Source organism: Protopterus annectens, chromosome 4.part0, assembly GCF_019279795.1.
Source record: "Protopterus annectens isolate FY-2018-M chromosome 4.part0, PAN1.0, whole genome shotgun sequence".
NCBI classification, from domain to species: domain Eukaryota; kingdom Metazoa; phylum Chordata; order Ceratodontiformes; family Protopteridae; genus Protopterus; species Protopterus annectens.
In genome coordinates, this window is record NC_056733.1 from 738887088 (window position 1) to 738902747 (window position 15660).

Below are 15660 nucleotides of genomic sequence, written 5' to 3' on the forward strand. Positions count from 1 at the left end.
ATGTAAGTTTATTTAGAACTGTGATTGCACTTAGATATAGATAGAAAAAAGTAAGTTTAGTCTAGCTGTTTTCTGTATTGATGTCAGAACTATTCTACTGTATTATTTTAAGCATTTTCCTGTGATCTCTGACTAGCACTGTGTAGTAAGAAGTATTGTCTTGTGTTTTTATCATTTATTATTAAATATTTTTAAACCTTTCAACTGTGGCTGTTTTGTGTAGAGATAATTTAAGCTCTAGAGTACATTGCACGTATATAGTGATACTGTCCAAGCCACTCCAATAGCTTTAGCCCTGGGTCGCACTTACTATTTAGATAATAATATTGCACAGTAATAATTGAACACCCTTTGGTAAGGGCCTTTTTAGTAGCTGATATTAATGGTTGGTTGTAGCTGGTACTACCTTACAGACTGGCAGGAAGGGGCATAGCTGCAGAACCTGTGCCAGCTTTCCCCAGGAGTGTCTGTGTGGTTGTATATAATTATTATTTCAAATTGTGTGTGTGTGTGTGTGTGTGTGTGTGTGTGTGTGTGTGTGTGTGTGTGTGTGTGTGTGTGTGTGTGTGTGTGTGTGTGTGTGTGTGTGTGTGTGTGTGTGTGTGTGTGTGTGTGTGTGTGTGTGTGTGTGTGTGTGTGTGTGTCAGCTATTTGGGCAGGGACACAAAGCACTGGTTGGACACAGAGGGTGCTGGAGGTTTTAGCTTGACTACTAGGCTGAGATCTGGACCCTATAGCTGTGTCAGTGGGAAGTCTTATTGGGGATCTGGAGAGAAAGGGAGAAACCAGCCCCAGACTGACTGTGATCTTTGTGTACTCTTAAGGGAAACTGTACTTTACTGTGTGTGTATTTGTTATCCTTCCAAATGTGGACGCCCCTCACTGGTGTTAGTGGTGAGGATTGAGGCTCCTTGATTACTGTGCCAGTGCACGAGCATCACAAGGTCTCTGGCTCATCTTTTAAAATGTTTTTTTCATTAAAATTGGGGAATCTCTGAAAGAAGCATCCTCAGGTGGGGAAAAAGACTCTTCTTCCATATCATACTCTAAGGGAGAATAGAGCTAACCGGAGTCACAAGGCCTTGTTTGTCTTCTTTGCAGATGTCAGAGTCAGATGATTGTTCAGGTGAGACACATTTTCTCCTTTTCAAGGGAGATGAGGTATCCTGCAGTGGAGGGCTCAGTATGAGGTGACAATGGGACATTGGCTTTTTGCAGTATTGCAAAACATTCCTGGTGAAACTCTGTAACCGAATAGGACTATGGCCAGGGTAGATGTCCAAGGGATGGAAGTTTGAAAAAATGAAATAGGACACTTAACTAGCATGAATTGCGTACTCAGGATTGAAATACCTGTTTGATAACCCTGATCTGCAAGTTCCTAAATACAACGCATGGGCAGTTTGAACAGGAATGGTATTCTTTCATTTCCTGCACCATTTGCTGGCCAGTGATGGGTGCTTGGGAACAAGGGACAGGCTGCAAGGCAAATTTTCTTAAAAGGCCTGAGAAAAAATGGATATCACCGCACATCCCCAGGAGTTGCAAAACAGTGCACTGACTGTTTCACGAGCAGAAGAAATAGAAACTAGACACAAGGGCTCACAAAGGTATGTTTAGACACAGCCAGCATCTTTAGGCCATTGCTGGACTGACTGGGACTTTGAATCCTCATATACACCCTGCCCACTTCTTTGCTAACTCATTTTTACGCATTTACATTTCCTGATAGCACCTATATTTTCCTGCATTTTTACTGTTTTTGACAGCCACTGGAAGAAGATGACAGTCTTAAAGATAATGATGATGAAGGAGTCAAAGAGACAGGCATGCACTGTCCAGTATATGTGTGTGTATCCAATACACATGTACAGTATGTGTGCATATTGGATAAACGGCAATGATACAATGGGCAGTAGCAGCAGCACAAATGTTTCTGAGTAGTGGTAACAAATCACCATACCATTAAGTGGTGCTGTGTGCCATGTGACCTCTCAGAGAGGTCAGTTCAATATCACTGTTGAATGCATATCACATTACACGCCTCCTGATTCACTAATCATGTGACTTATCTTTCCAAATCTACTACATGCCATCGGATATTGAGTTACTTTTAGCACCAACTGCTTCCTTCATGTTTCACTGTGCTGTTGGAACTTCTGAAGTACTTTTCTTTAGAATGTGAATACTTTCTTCTCAATGATATTCTTATGATGATCACAAGGAAAATCATCAAGTTTATTTTTTATTTATGAAAATGAACATGCTGTTTTTATTTTACACTTCCAATCCTGCTCTTGCAGACACTTTTTTTTTTTTTTGCATTTTTCACCAAAAAATCTAAACACTTCCAATCCTGCTCTTGCAGACATTTATTTTATTTTGCATTTTTCACAAATAAATCTAAATCATCATGCGTCATTACTATATCTCTTCATTTTGGCTCAACATTGGTGCTGTATGACAATTTTGGTTTAAAACTCAGGAGTCACAAATTTTCTCACTGTGAATACACCTGAATATAAGCCAGAAAAGGTCAAAAGTACAACGTTCCTTAATGTCACATTCAAGGAAGTAAGAAGGATAATTTACACCTTTGGCCTCAAAGGAAAAAGACAAGTTACCAGTACTGATAAGAAAGGTTTCAGGCATACTGTATGCCAAAGCAAAACCTTCCACATTTAAGATATTTACTTTTTTTATTAGAGGTCAAGGCTTTTGACAATAATTGCTCATGTGACTGAAGTTGGAAATTTGCATGACTCCCTGATAAGAGACAGAACTGTGTGGTATACTAATAGCAATCAGCTAGACAAAGAAGCAGATGGTTAAAATGGTTAGACTTTGCACAAAGTACAAATATTTGCAGGAGAAGTGAACTTTTAAATACTCAGTTTAAACATTTAATTGAGGAGCTGAAAGTATGTAAAATAAAGTTACTGAATGGAAATGAGTGAGACTTAAAGCTCAAAACAAATAAAAGAGATAAAAATAAATACAATATTACTGGTGACTGCATATTTTTCAAAACAATCACCTAATTAAACATTCAGCTTCCATACTTAGTGCAAGCAATAGGCTTACAAGTACAACAAAGCATGCTGTGAATGCATTAATCATATATGAAAGGTGTAGAGATCAGGATCATTTTACAAAAATCTACAAAAGCTGAAATAAATGTGTGCAGCAAGATTTAAATACTGCACATACAAAAGAACAGAATAAAACAGAAATGTCTGTGGACACAGTTGACGTGTAATATAAAAACAAAGCAGACTACAGGCAGCAAAGTTTTTCCTGACAGTTACTTTTAATCAGAAAAGTTTGTAGTTACAGATAGAAATATGACATTTAAGTTTGGCAAAGGTACATAAGGCACCCTTTTACAGATGACAGTTTAAATCACTACACCTACCTAATACTACATACAAATATTCATGCACTCTTCCTATATATTCAAAGCACAAATTACAGCCAATAGACTAGATTTTGCTCAATATAAAATAGCTTTGTAAAATCAGTTACATCAGTTAATCGACCAAATATGGTGTGCTGTAATGCTTATGAAACTCATGTGGCTAAGAAGATCCATACTGTGGAGATGCAAAGTGATGTGCAGATTTGTGCAGGTAACAACAGCATGAATGTTTCTGGCTCTAAGCTTAGTGTTCTGAATCTTGCTTAGAATGATGGCATGAGAAGGAGCTGTAAAGACTTAATGGAGGTCTGTGAAGGATTCTTCAGACATATGAGCCATAGCAGAGGCAGTGGCATGTATATTTCTCCTAGAAAACTTACAGCTTCTTCCAGGAAAGCAGAAGGTATTAAGGTTGCCAGTGAGTGTAACAAGAGGAATACAGTAATGAATACTTCACTACTGTGAAACAGAACACCTGCAACACTGATAACATGGAGATCTACAAAAGTAAGAGCATTTATTCAAATTACAGTCTACCTTTTTTACATTTTTATAGGGTGGCAAGCCCCCCTGCACCCCCTATACCCCCTGCAAATTAAATACACCAAATCCAAGATCGCACTATAGAGAAGAAAAGGGTAAATTTCCCGATCCGCACTGTACCACAATCTCCATTCAAAAGCTCCAAGTTTTCAAAAATTTGATTACATGATCTTGACCATATGAATATCGACTTTCTGAAAACTCGATCAACTGACAGGGATCCCTAAGACTATACTGTTTTAACCACAATATCCATTTCCTTACAGTGTAAAAGTTACAAGAATCTACCACATTGGCAACCACTTTTATTGGCAGACAGGCAAAAATATAGTAACTTCAAACTTGCCTGATCTCAGAAATGGGACATTATGGGATGTAGGTACTATGCAACCTGGGAAAGTTCAGACTGCCAAGTGGTCCTAATGCATATTGTCTTAGTCCTATGAATTACATGGAATGACCTACTCCTACAGATCATGCCATTTAAAGTACATAATCATCATGTTAAATGCAAATAAGTGCTAATAATTGTTCTTGCTTTGTGCAAATCTTCAGCCTTTCAAAAGGCCATATCTGTTTCTCTTAAAAGCCTATCACTAGTTTTCATCATTTCTTATAGCACAAATTATTCTTGACTCTTATTAATGAATCAACTCAACAAATTCTGTCTTTTGGATCTGCTCCTCAGTTCAGTAGTAACAACCATCAATGATCAGTGCAGAGCCCTGTGAGCTAATAAAAATGTCTACTAAATTATAAATTCTGTCTGGGCTCATAATAATTCCTAAATTTTCTTTGAGTACTGCTACCCTTTCTTTTTCCAAGAAAACTAAAACAGTTAAATATTTGTATAGCTTCCTTCCAATCAAAATATAGGAATGGTGCATATCACAGTCTTTAGCGCATCTTAGCTAATCCACTCACAGGCAGGAATATTCATTTTTTCCACATGCTCTTTGCCTCCACCAACAATCAAACCTCTTCCAATCAGACTTCAGCCCATTCATTTCCTAGTGGTGAGAATATTTCCTACATCCAATAGAGCAATAGCTGTCTGATGAGTGGCATCATTTAGGCAGCTGTGAAGTCTATATGGTACCCCTACAATGATGATTACAGCGAGGCCCATAATGTCTTCCCCTACATAAGTACATGGCTCCTGTGCATCTAGTCACAGAAGTCTTCAATCCATTGGCAGTTGGGTGAACAATACATGTGCCATAGGTTGTAGGCCTGCCCCTTCATTAAAAGGGTTGCTACATCTCACAACTAGCACTCACGCCTTCCCCCAAGACAGACATGCCACCCTCCCTGCCAGCTGTCAAGCACCTGAGCCATTAATCAAACTCGGGTTGCCTGGGCCACAGTCGATGCTTTATTATGTTATACCACCAAAGATGGCTACAGAAAGGAATATTTCCAATTTCTAGATTCAAAACTTCCAGCTTTCAGCATAATTTTTTTAGTTTAAGAATTCCAGGGGTATGAAGTTGAGCCACTTTTTCCTCTGTAAATTATCTTTGCGTTTTCAGACACAAACTCTTAAAAGGAAATACATCTCTTCAATTCTCCTGATATATTTCTTTTGTTCTGGCACACATTTCTCTACTTCTGCATACCATCCAGTGTTTGGCTTGGAAATAAATAAGACATAGACATATAAGTTGTGCTGTAACTTCCATGAGGTATATATTCACACTGTACTGAGATTCAAACTGAGAACGCTATTGTGCCACATGGCATGCAACTTCTTTTGATGAGCATGACCATTAAACCTATATGTTTCATGTACAACACCATCTGACCCTCTACAGAATTTTTGGCAGGTAAAACATTATGGTTATTAGCTTGCTGACCTTCTAGTGTCTCTGTGGGTCTTCAACTGCCCACAAAAGATCAGGTTTCTATCCTCCAGACTGTTAATTTGAGGCACTTTAGGTTTGGTTTTATCAGGGTTCCTCTTGCTGGTTAACTGCATGCAAGCATTTGGAAGATAAGAGGTCCCTCTTTGCTTAACTGCATCAGAGGAGAAAAAAACAGTTTCCTTGGCCAAAAGGTGGCTATCACAATGAGGTATGTTCTCATTTCTCTTGGTTTAAGCAGGACCCTAAGGAATAGAGAAAGGCAGGGATAGTAGAGCACAGGAGCCCTTCTTCCACTGGACTGAGAAAGCATTCAGTATCCATGTTTCCCTGCATGGGTACCCACAGCAGAATTTGCTGAGATGGTGATTAAGGAGTGCAATAAACAGGTTCATCTCCACTTTAGCGTCACTCTGAGGGAGATCTTGGTCTCCAACATCTATTCTTGGAGAGTGGGGGTAAACCTGCTTAGTTGGTATGCTCTGGCGTGGTCATTTGAGGAATATAAGAGGCATGCAGATGTAGTTTCTGCTAAGTGGCTAGATTTCCAGGCTAAAATCACCAGTATGCAAAGCTGATATGAGTTAATTTCCTGCTTCTGTTTTCTATAAAAATGTGATGTTTTCTATTAATACTTTGAAGACTTTGGACTTTCATGTCACCTTGAATAGCTGTAGTGTATATATAAATGCTATCATCTCCTTAAAATGATGTATTTGGTTCTGCCCTAGATTTTACATCTTATTTGAGTCTTCAGGGCTCCTACACCAGTGCAGTAAGCAAAGCCTGAAACATCCATGATCAGGGTTTGGGACTCCTGAACAGCTATGAATGGCATGTCTGGGATGGTCTGTGCTTCTAACGAAGGCATTATTGGTACTATACCCCTTCCAGGAGGTAAAGATGTTGTTGCCATAAGTTCCTCAGAAACCACTGGATCTTTCACATGCACAGCCTGGCTAGGGGAACATGAAAAAAGAGGCTGTCATGTAACCAAATGAACGGACAATAAACCCTGCTTTCATGCAAGTCTTTTTCTACTGCTTAAAAGAAAGCAGGCTGCACCAGAGAGATGTTTTCTGGTGGGAGACAAAGTCTATCCTTTTGTGCCTAAAAGTACCCCCAAAAAGATCTGTTATTTGGGGAAAGACTGGACTTTAGACAGCTGATGGAAATATCCAGCTTGATCAGGCATGTGGTGGTATAATTTAGGACCTTCATTAGCTCCTCTTGGGAACTGGCCTGTATGAATCAGTCAAGCAAGTATGGGCAAATATGAATTATTTCCAGTCTGAGATGGGAAAAGACCAATGCTAAGCATTTGGTAAATAAAATGAGAGAAGTGGACAGCCCAAATAGCAAGGAGGTAAACTGGAAATACGTTGGTTCTAATACAGACTTGGGGACAAGAAGATAGGTGCCCTTTACATCTAAAGTGATCATGATCATATCCTGCATAAGCAGAGGAAGGAGGACTGTTATGCTAACATATTTAATGTCTTCACATGGAGAAACCTGTTTAGACTGGACAGGTGCAGAATGGATCTCCCAGGTTTATCAATCCCAGAAACAGCAACACTCTTGAATAAAACCCTGGTTCCCACACTGTTAGAGGGGAAACTTTCTACTGCTGCTAAAGAAAAGGAACAAGCCTAACACAGGACTTGCTAAGGAAACTGGTCTTGGGTGAAATGGAGGACTTTCTGTGAACAAGAAGAAGCTCTAAATTCAGTTTTGTATCGTGATGCAAGCACTTCTACCCAAAGTCATGGTTCAGTTGAATCAACACTTTCTGAAGACAGACAATCTTTCTCATAGAAGCTGGACAGTAGAGGAAAGAGGGATAATAGAGAAGGGGATATATAGTTAAAACTGGGAAGATCATCTTGGCAGGAGGGGGAATAACTCCCCCTGCAACATTTCCCTGGCCTTTTGCAATTACCTCTGTCTGCTTAAATTGTCTAACTCCAAATTCCTTCATATAACAAGACACTGTCTGTCATGAAATTTCTTGATCTGTACCTGTTTCACTACTGGCATGGTATAACCCTTTTCATTCAGTCATTTGAGCACTTTGTGAGGGGGGGGGGGCAAAGGAGAGATCCTTGTGCAAAGGCTTACTGAGTGGTCTTTTTATGTCATCTGGCAAGACTAGATTCTCAGCCATGCACGTCTTCTAATCATTTTGCCATGGTCAGATGCACTGGCTCACTCTCTACAGTGTCACTGATACATTTAACTGCATGTTTACTGTCCTTCATAGCAGTCAGTTTCAGGGATCCACCCTGTATATCTCCCAGCACTCTCTTCTATTATACCTTCAATTTATCAAAAGATATCTGCTTTGTACTGAAGATTATGGCTTGGGCAGCTTATAGCCCTTACTCCCACAGTGGTAGATGAGTGTACTTTCTTGCCAAACCCAATCTAAATATCACTGCTGTTGGAGAAAGCATTACTCATAAGCAGCAACGTGCACCGTTAGTATCATCCAGGGAAATAACTGCATGGCATGGAACAGAGTTTTTAAAGAGATACCTGAATTTCCTCAATCAGCAAAACATTATCAAAAAATAACTGAATGCCTGACAGAATAAAGAAATGCCACTGGCTTAGGATCCTCAATATTCTGCAATTCTAGATACCGCTTGTTAGCAATACTTCTCTCCCCATTTTAAATGTTCTCACATTTAATTGATGGTCTCTACAGAAGAGACACTCACAGGGAAGAACTAAATAAATGTGGCTCTTATTCATCCACACTGTAGTCCAGGGGTGAAAACAGATTACTAGAGTAGGTGAGATCCTTCTCTTCTTGAATGTCTGAGGAGACCATTTCTGGAAAGGCTCTCTTATTCTTTTGCTGACAGGAATCATACCAAAAGTTGAAATATCCTCTGGGGAGTGGGGTGTTGCTAAAACATGCGCCCTTTACAATGCTGCTCCATGTTTTTTGGCAAATAAGATATAATAAAAAATGGCTGAGGCCAGGGCACTTGCTGGGGGAGGGGGTCCATGCTGGATGTCTGTTTCAAGAGTAACAAGGCCAGGCACTTGGTCAGCTTGTTTTTTTTTTTAACTTTCATAAACATGGTCTTTTAGAAAGAATATTGGTTTCACTGGCACAAGCAGTAGAGTTACTAAGGGTATGGGGGCATTCTCTAGTGTTAACTGACATAGGACAGCCCTTAAACAAGGGCTGACAACTGGCACCAGTCTGCAATGCCTGGTTATGCTGCAAGACTGCTATGCCACTGCTGACCTCCAAAGGGAAAATTACAGTCAAGGAAGTGGAAGAAACAGATGCAGGAGGTGGACAACTCTGCTTATCAGAGCTTGGGCCTTAGGCCCATGAAGTACATGGTCACTAATAATTCATACTTGATGTGATCAGAATCTTTCAAAAAGGTTTTGGGCTTATCTATCTTTCTATGGTGCTTTGTGTGTATGCTTCCAAGAACCATGAGAGAAATGCTCCCCTGTGGGAGAAGGAGTGGACATCCATTGGACTAAAGCAAGCAGCATTATTTTGTTGCTGTTAAGTAAAGCCTTATTAAACAGAGCAACTTGTTTATAAAACACCTGATGTCTCTCACAAAAGCATATAAGGAAATAAAGGTGACAGTCCATTAACCGAACCTAAACTATACAGGCACATTTTGGTGGTATTTTCTAAGGACCTCACTGACCTTAGAAATATCTCCATAAGCACAGCAGAAAAAATATCAAAATCAATGCAGCAAAATAAACACTGATCCAACTTTGGCAGATCTGATGAACATCTCCAAAATAAATAACAACAAATTACCTGATCTAGAGACCTAAACCTCATCTGCAACATGCACAGGACATGATAAACGGACATGTATATGTCTCAAAGACCACCCCTTCTCTGGGAGTGAAGCAGAGTTCTTCCCTAACCCAATTCAAGTGTACCCTGAGCCAGTAGATGAATGGATGGGAAATCAGAAATTTACCTCTGGCCTGGCACCTACATCTCTAGTATATAGAGACAGCATGTAAATGTTTGCATGCCCAAGTCAACACATACCCATTAAAATAACCCTAGGGGATCCAAACTTGTCAGATACATTTGGGAAACATGGATATGTTTAAATAGCCCCCCCCCCCCGTGGTCACTAACCTAGTAATAATCTATGTTGTTGTTGTGTCTTTCGGCTTTTCCCGGTTAGGGGTCTCCACAGCGGAACTCCGGTCCGCTAATGATTGGTAGTTGATTTTTATGTACCGAGTTACTAGCCCTGACGTACAACCTTCAACGAAGGTATGCCCATTCACGCATGTCTCCACGCAGAAGATGCTCTAGCTGAGAAAGTAATAATCTATGAGCCTATAAAATATAGTGCATTATTCCTAGCAAGCTGTGTAATACCTGCTTGGCTTTTTGTTTTGGCATCTGTACAACTGTTGTTTTTTAGCATCAGGTTACAGTTTCTTTAATGTTGTACCATCACCAATGTATTTCAGGCTTTTCACTCTTATTTTAAAGTGGAAACCAGTTATGATTTCAACTACAGTGTGAAGTGTAGGCAACAGAGCCCCTCTGTGTTGAAGCTTTTCTGTGTAAAAGTACAAAAGAGCCAGTTATACGAAAACAAACTATGCTATTTGTGAGCAGCAGAGTTAATGGTGTTGCACACTTCCCTGCAGCTCTGTGACTATTAAGCAATATGTAAGAGGGTGTGGGGGTACAACGGGACTACACAAACAAACTGTATGCTAATCTTAGCTGGCTAATTTAAATTTCAGTGTACTTTCAACCTTTGTATGTGATCAAAGTGATGTATTTTCAGTAAGAAGAGCTTTCAGAATTGTGTGTGTGAGTCACCACTATTTAACACTGGGGCTCTCAAGATAATTAACATGAATCATTTTACATTTGTTCCTATTTAATTTGAAATTATGTTCCCCTAGTCTGTTGAACAGTTATCAGTCTCTTGCCATGCTATTCTTGTGTCTGACCACCCCAACACACTACTAAAGATATTAAATTATGTTACCAACATCCTACAAGCATTTAATAATCTGTTCCAAAGCTCTTTGTTTGGTATTTCATCAATATCTGAAGTATTCCAAAGGATAAGGAATATGCATATTCTTAAGGTTATATAGATATGCACAATTTCGAGCTTGCTTCACCTAGCTTAACCTGCCAGAAACTATGGCTTACATCTGGTACTAATAAGACAGCATCTGTCACAGTTAATAATGTGTCTTCAGTTGTAAGTTTAGTACATATATATATATATATATAAATAAAAGGACACAGAAGAATATGCAGCCATATAGACCAGATGATTTTGTCACTCTTAGACCCCAGGATAAATTTCTGCCTCCAGTACTTATCATCCTAGACTCACTATCATGAGGTAGGCCATTGGTGCTTTTGCATTTTCAACCTCTCTTGGGCTGCCCCAGATGTTACTGATTACAGATGCTGTATAAGAAAAAAAATACCTCACCTACTTTGTGATGTAAATGAACTTTCTCTGGCTTCTCACTAGCTTCTTTAAGAACTTCCTTTTAGGATTAGTAATACAAGGAGTATGTAAAGGCTTTGTGAAAGAACTCAAATATTTCAATAATTTTTTGCAGTCTTGTCTGTGACATCAATAAACCTCATTATTTCCCTTAGTCATTTAAAGAGGTCAACTGAGCCTCTAATTTCTGAGAGGGAAAGCTGGATCCTGAACAGGGATGAATTCCCGAAGGTACACAAACTAAGGAAAATGACGATACTACACAGTCCACCACTGACCTGATTGCTTCTTTCTCTGAAAATTAAGGAGTTGGAGAAATCGCCTTCAGAGTTCTAGAGGCACTGCAAAGAGAATGATTCAGGCAAATGAACTTCGGAATTGTTTACATTCTTAAGCTTCTCGGAGATCGGAGAATCCACTGACAATGCCTTTAATGGGGATTACAGCTTTGAAATGGCTACTAACAAGGAAAGTTAGGTAGGTCTCAGTGCATGTAAACTGATGCCAGAACAGTAAAAGGTATCCTATCTTTAAGTGCTCCTTTAATAAATGTTTTTTTTTTAAAAAGAAAAGTAACAAAGATAAAAGTATGAAGAAACAAAACAACTGAACAGTTAATAAGCAATAATACAAAATCAAAATACAACCAAAATCAATAATGTCAAACAGACAGAAAAAGAGGGAACACTGTCTAATGATGTGCGAAAAGGGAGGGGGTAAGAATCATGTATAGCTATTTTTGCTCTTCCAAGACAACAACATTAGGATTTGTTGGCTTTTTTTTAGAAGTTGCCACCTAAAGTATCAAAACAACACACAATTAAACTAGGTGTTAGAAAAAGAATCAGGTTGTCCTATATTCCTGCTACACAAACTGTTACAAGAAAGAACTAAAGAAAATGAACTCTGGCTCCTCTCTGTGGTTTTCTCCATACTAGAATTGTTGGGAAGATCCAGAAAGAAGACCAGGTAATAAGATTGCTTGAAAGCCATTGTCAGAGAGCAGCACCAGCTGAAAGGATCTCCAAAACAAGTAAAGGTCTACTGACTAACATTGTCCTGTATAGCATAAAAGGTATTATATTTGACATTCCAGAAGTACACTAACCTGAGAATTGTGTTTCCTCTTTGTAGGGCTTCAACCCATAACACTGACTTTCCATTATGCCCATCCAATTTGGTACCTGCTCGATGAGTCTTGAGATTCCAGACATGGATCAGTCCATTTTCTGATCTAAAGTGGTGAGACAAAATCAATTCTTTTGAATCTGTATTTTTGTCTACATACTATCTGTCAAACTAAAGGCTAAACATTCCAGTATACTGTATCTGTAAGTTTAACAGAGAAAGTACAGCACACACACACACACACACACGCACACAAGCGCGCATACACACACCCCTGTAACCACCTCCAGAAGGAAAACATAAAACTAAATCTTCAGAAAAAATACAGAAAGTGCTATCAGCTCTGAAAATAAATGAAGAGCCCATAAATAAACAAACACCTAACCGCTCAAGAAAAAGTGAGAAGAAAAATGGGAGCGTGTACTCTTCTATTCAAACACCTACCGTTAAGGTGAGGATCCCCTCATGATGTACTACACTCAATATGGGGGATCATTGCTGCAATGCATTCACAATATGAATGGAATATTACCAAACAGTGCAGGACCATGATTATGGATTTAATCTGATGGCTACAGCAGGCACTGAAGTACTGTAGATACAAAAGCAGCCCTAATCCAGGAATGGAAATCCACAGAAATCATACATAAAATATAGACTTTCAGCTACACAACGTTCTGCCTCTGATGATCATGAAAGGGCAAACAGACTATAAAAGGTTCCAAAGAAAGACACAGTACTGCTGAAAAGAATGTTAAGTGAACAACTATGCATTCTTGCAGTCTAGAGAGGGACTGAATTACTGTAGCTCTAATACTGTATGCTGTAGGTAGAGAGATCTGTTATGTACTGCCTCACTTAAATAGCTGACCTGTAGTTCCAGGGTCCAGCCTTCAATCCTAACCTCCAGTCACTTAAAAGCAAATTCTGTAGCAAATATTTTAATATTTGCACATTTACTATTACGATGAGCTATCACACAAATGTTTTAAGAACGTCATGTGAATCATTGCTACACAATTAAATATATATACATATGGAAGATTACAAAGCAATGAAGCTTATAAGCTGGAGTACTACAGTCACAAAACCTATTCTGCCCCTGGAATGGACATCCAGTTTGTAATGATTTGTACATGTGTGAATGAGTGAACATGTGACAGCTCCACAGATACTCTGGGTGGACAAATGAAAGAAGACGACTGCAATGGCAGCTGTTAAAATGACACAATCGGCCTTAACCTCTCGAGATGAAGTTTTATAACCTCTTGAGATGAAGTTTTACTGTATTTATCACAGAAAAACAATGGAATTAACGGACAGCTCCAAAAGGGTGCATTTCTCAACAGGAGAATGAAAGAAGCAACCGATGAGTTTGCCCTACTAAGTTTTGTCGTTTACAGATAACAACATACTTAGGACCCTAAGGAAACCAATGAGATGGAAAATTCTTTCCTCTTTACTTCTCTGCTTAGGACAGAAAACAGGAAGCAGAACAGATTGGCTCAGGGTAAATCCAGAAACCACCTTAACCACAGAGGACTGCTTTGTGGAAGGCTCTATATAGTTCTTTATAAATTAACCTGCCACCAGAAAATAGAAGTTATGTTCTTACCATAACGTTCCATGTTAGTTGTCTTCTTCTCGCCTTCTTTCTTGCTGGATGGGTTCAGAGCCGACCTCGGCTCCGACTCGGCCACTCTAAAAGCTCGAGAGTTGGTTCCACCGGCTCGAGGCTCCCCTTATATCCCACAATGCTAGGCGGTATTACCTCAGATCTCGTTTGTAAGCTAGGCCCAGCCAAAAAGTAACTCCAGAACCACTGGAAAAAAGGGAAAAACCCACCTCTATAAAAGGAAGGGAAGAAGATGACCTGAAACCTGATGAAAGGAATATATGCAAAGTATTGCATATACCTATATACAATAGAGGTGGTAGAAAAAGAGGTCACAATCAAACTCCTCTAGGTCTGTCCAGGCTAGGGGGAAGGAGGGTGGGACGCAAGAAAGAAGGCGAGAAGAAGACAACTAACATGGAACGTTATGGTAAGAACATAACTTCTATATGTTAAGTTGTCCATCTCGCCTTCATTCTTGCTGGATGGGACCGCGTCCCTAGCACCTTGTCCCGGGTGGCCTATCGGAACAGACTCTTGAGAACAGTGGAACCAAAGTTAGCTCTATGTCTAGAAGCTAAATCCAACTTATAATGAGAAATGAAAGTGTGAGGAGTAGCCCAAGTAGCCGCTGCACAAATGGTGTCAATAGGCAGTCTGTCTTGGAAGGCTATAGAAGTAGCCAAAGCTCTGGTGGAGTGGGCCTTAGGTTTGCTAGGCAGCTTTTGGTGTCTAATTTCGTAAACAAAGGAAATCAGAGATGTTAGCCATCTGGAGAGTGATACCTTCGAAACTGAAAGTCCCTTTCTGCCTTCTGCATAAGAGACAAACAATTGGTCAGTTTTCCTGATCTGTTTGGTTCTATCCAAATAATACCTTAACTGACGATGAACATCTAACCAATGCAATTTTTGTTCAGACCTGTTAGAAAAGTTAGGAAAAAACACAGGGAGGTCAATGGTTTGATTTAGGTTAGATGCAGAGGCTACTTTAGGTAAAAAGGATGGATTGGTTCGTAAGGATACTCTGTCTTTATGAAACAATAGATACGGAGGTCGACTGCTGAGTGCATGAAGTTCTGAGACCCTTCTAGCTGAAGTAATGGCTACCAGAAAGAGAGTCTTCCAGGATAGCAATTTCAATGAACAGGAAGCTGCAGGTTCGAAAGGGGGAAGAATCAAAGATGTGAGAACTAAATTAAGGTCCCAAGAAGGAGGAGGATTTCTTATAGGAGGTCTGAGAAGAAAAACTCCCTTCAAAAAAAGCTTTGCAAAGCCTGTGAGACATGATGGCAGAATCTGAAATGCCCACATGAAAGTTAGAAATAGCTGCCAATTGAACTTTAAGAGTAGAAGGAGATGAACCTGCATGGAAGAGTTCAGCTAGAAAATCAAGGACTATCTGGATGGAAGCAGTGAAAGGATCTATGTCCCTTCCTTGAGCCCAATAGGCGAAACGTTTCCACTTACTAAGATAAATCTTCCGAGTGGAAGATTTGTGGGAAGCTATCAAAATATCTCGAACAGATTGAGATATTTGAGCAAGCCTGGCTAAGGTTGGAATTGGAGGAACCAAGCAGTGAGGTTCAGAGAG

General features: G+C 39.6%; 1 protein-coding gene across 2 annotated transcripts in view; it reads right to left on the reverse strand.

Annotated features, from left to right (window-relative positions):
* The window catches only part of GNB1L (G protein subunit beta 1 like), a 739619-nt gene that overhangs the window by 401988 nt on the left and 321971 nt on the right, over positions 1 to 15660 (reverse strand). For both annotated transcript variants that reach the window (XM_044068696.1, XM_044068697.1), the window contains exon 3: positions 12433 to 12558. In XM_044068696.1, the coding sequence (XP_043924631.1) occupies positions 12433 to 12558 (126 nt within the window). The remainder of the gene's footprint in view (positions 1 to 12432; positions 12559 to 15660) is intronic.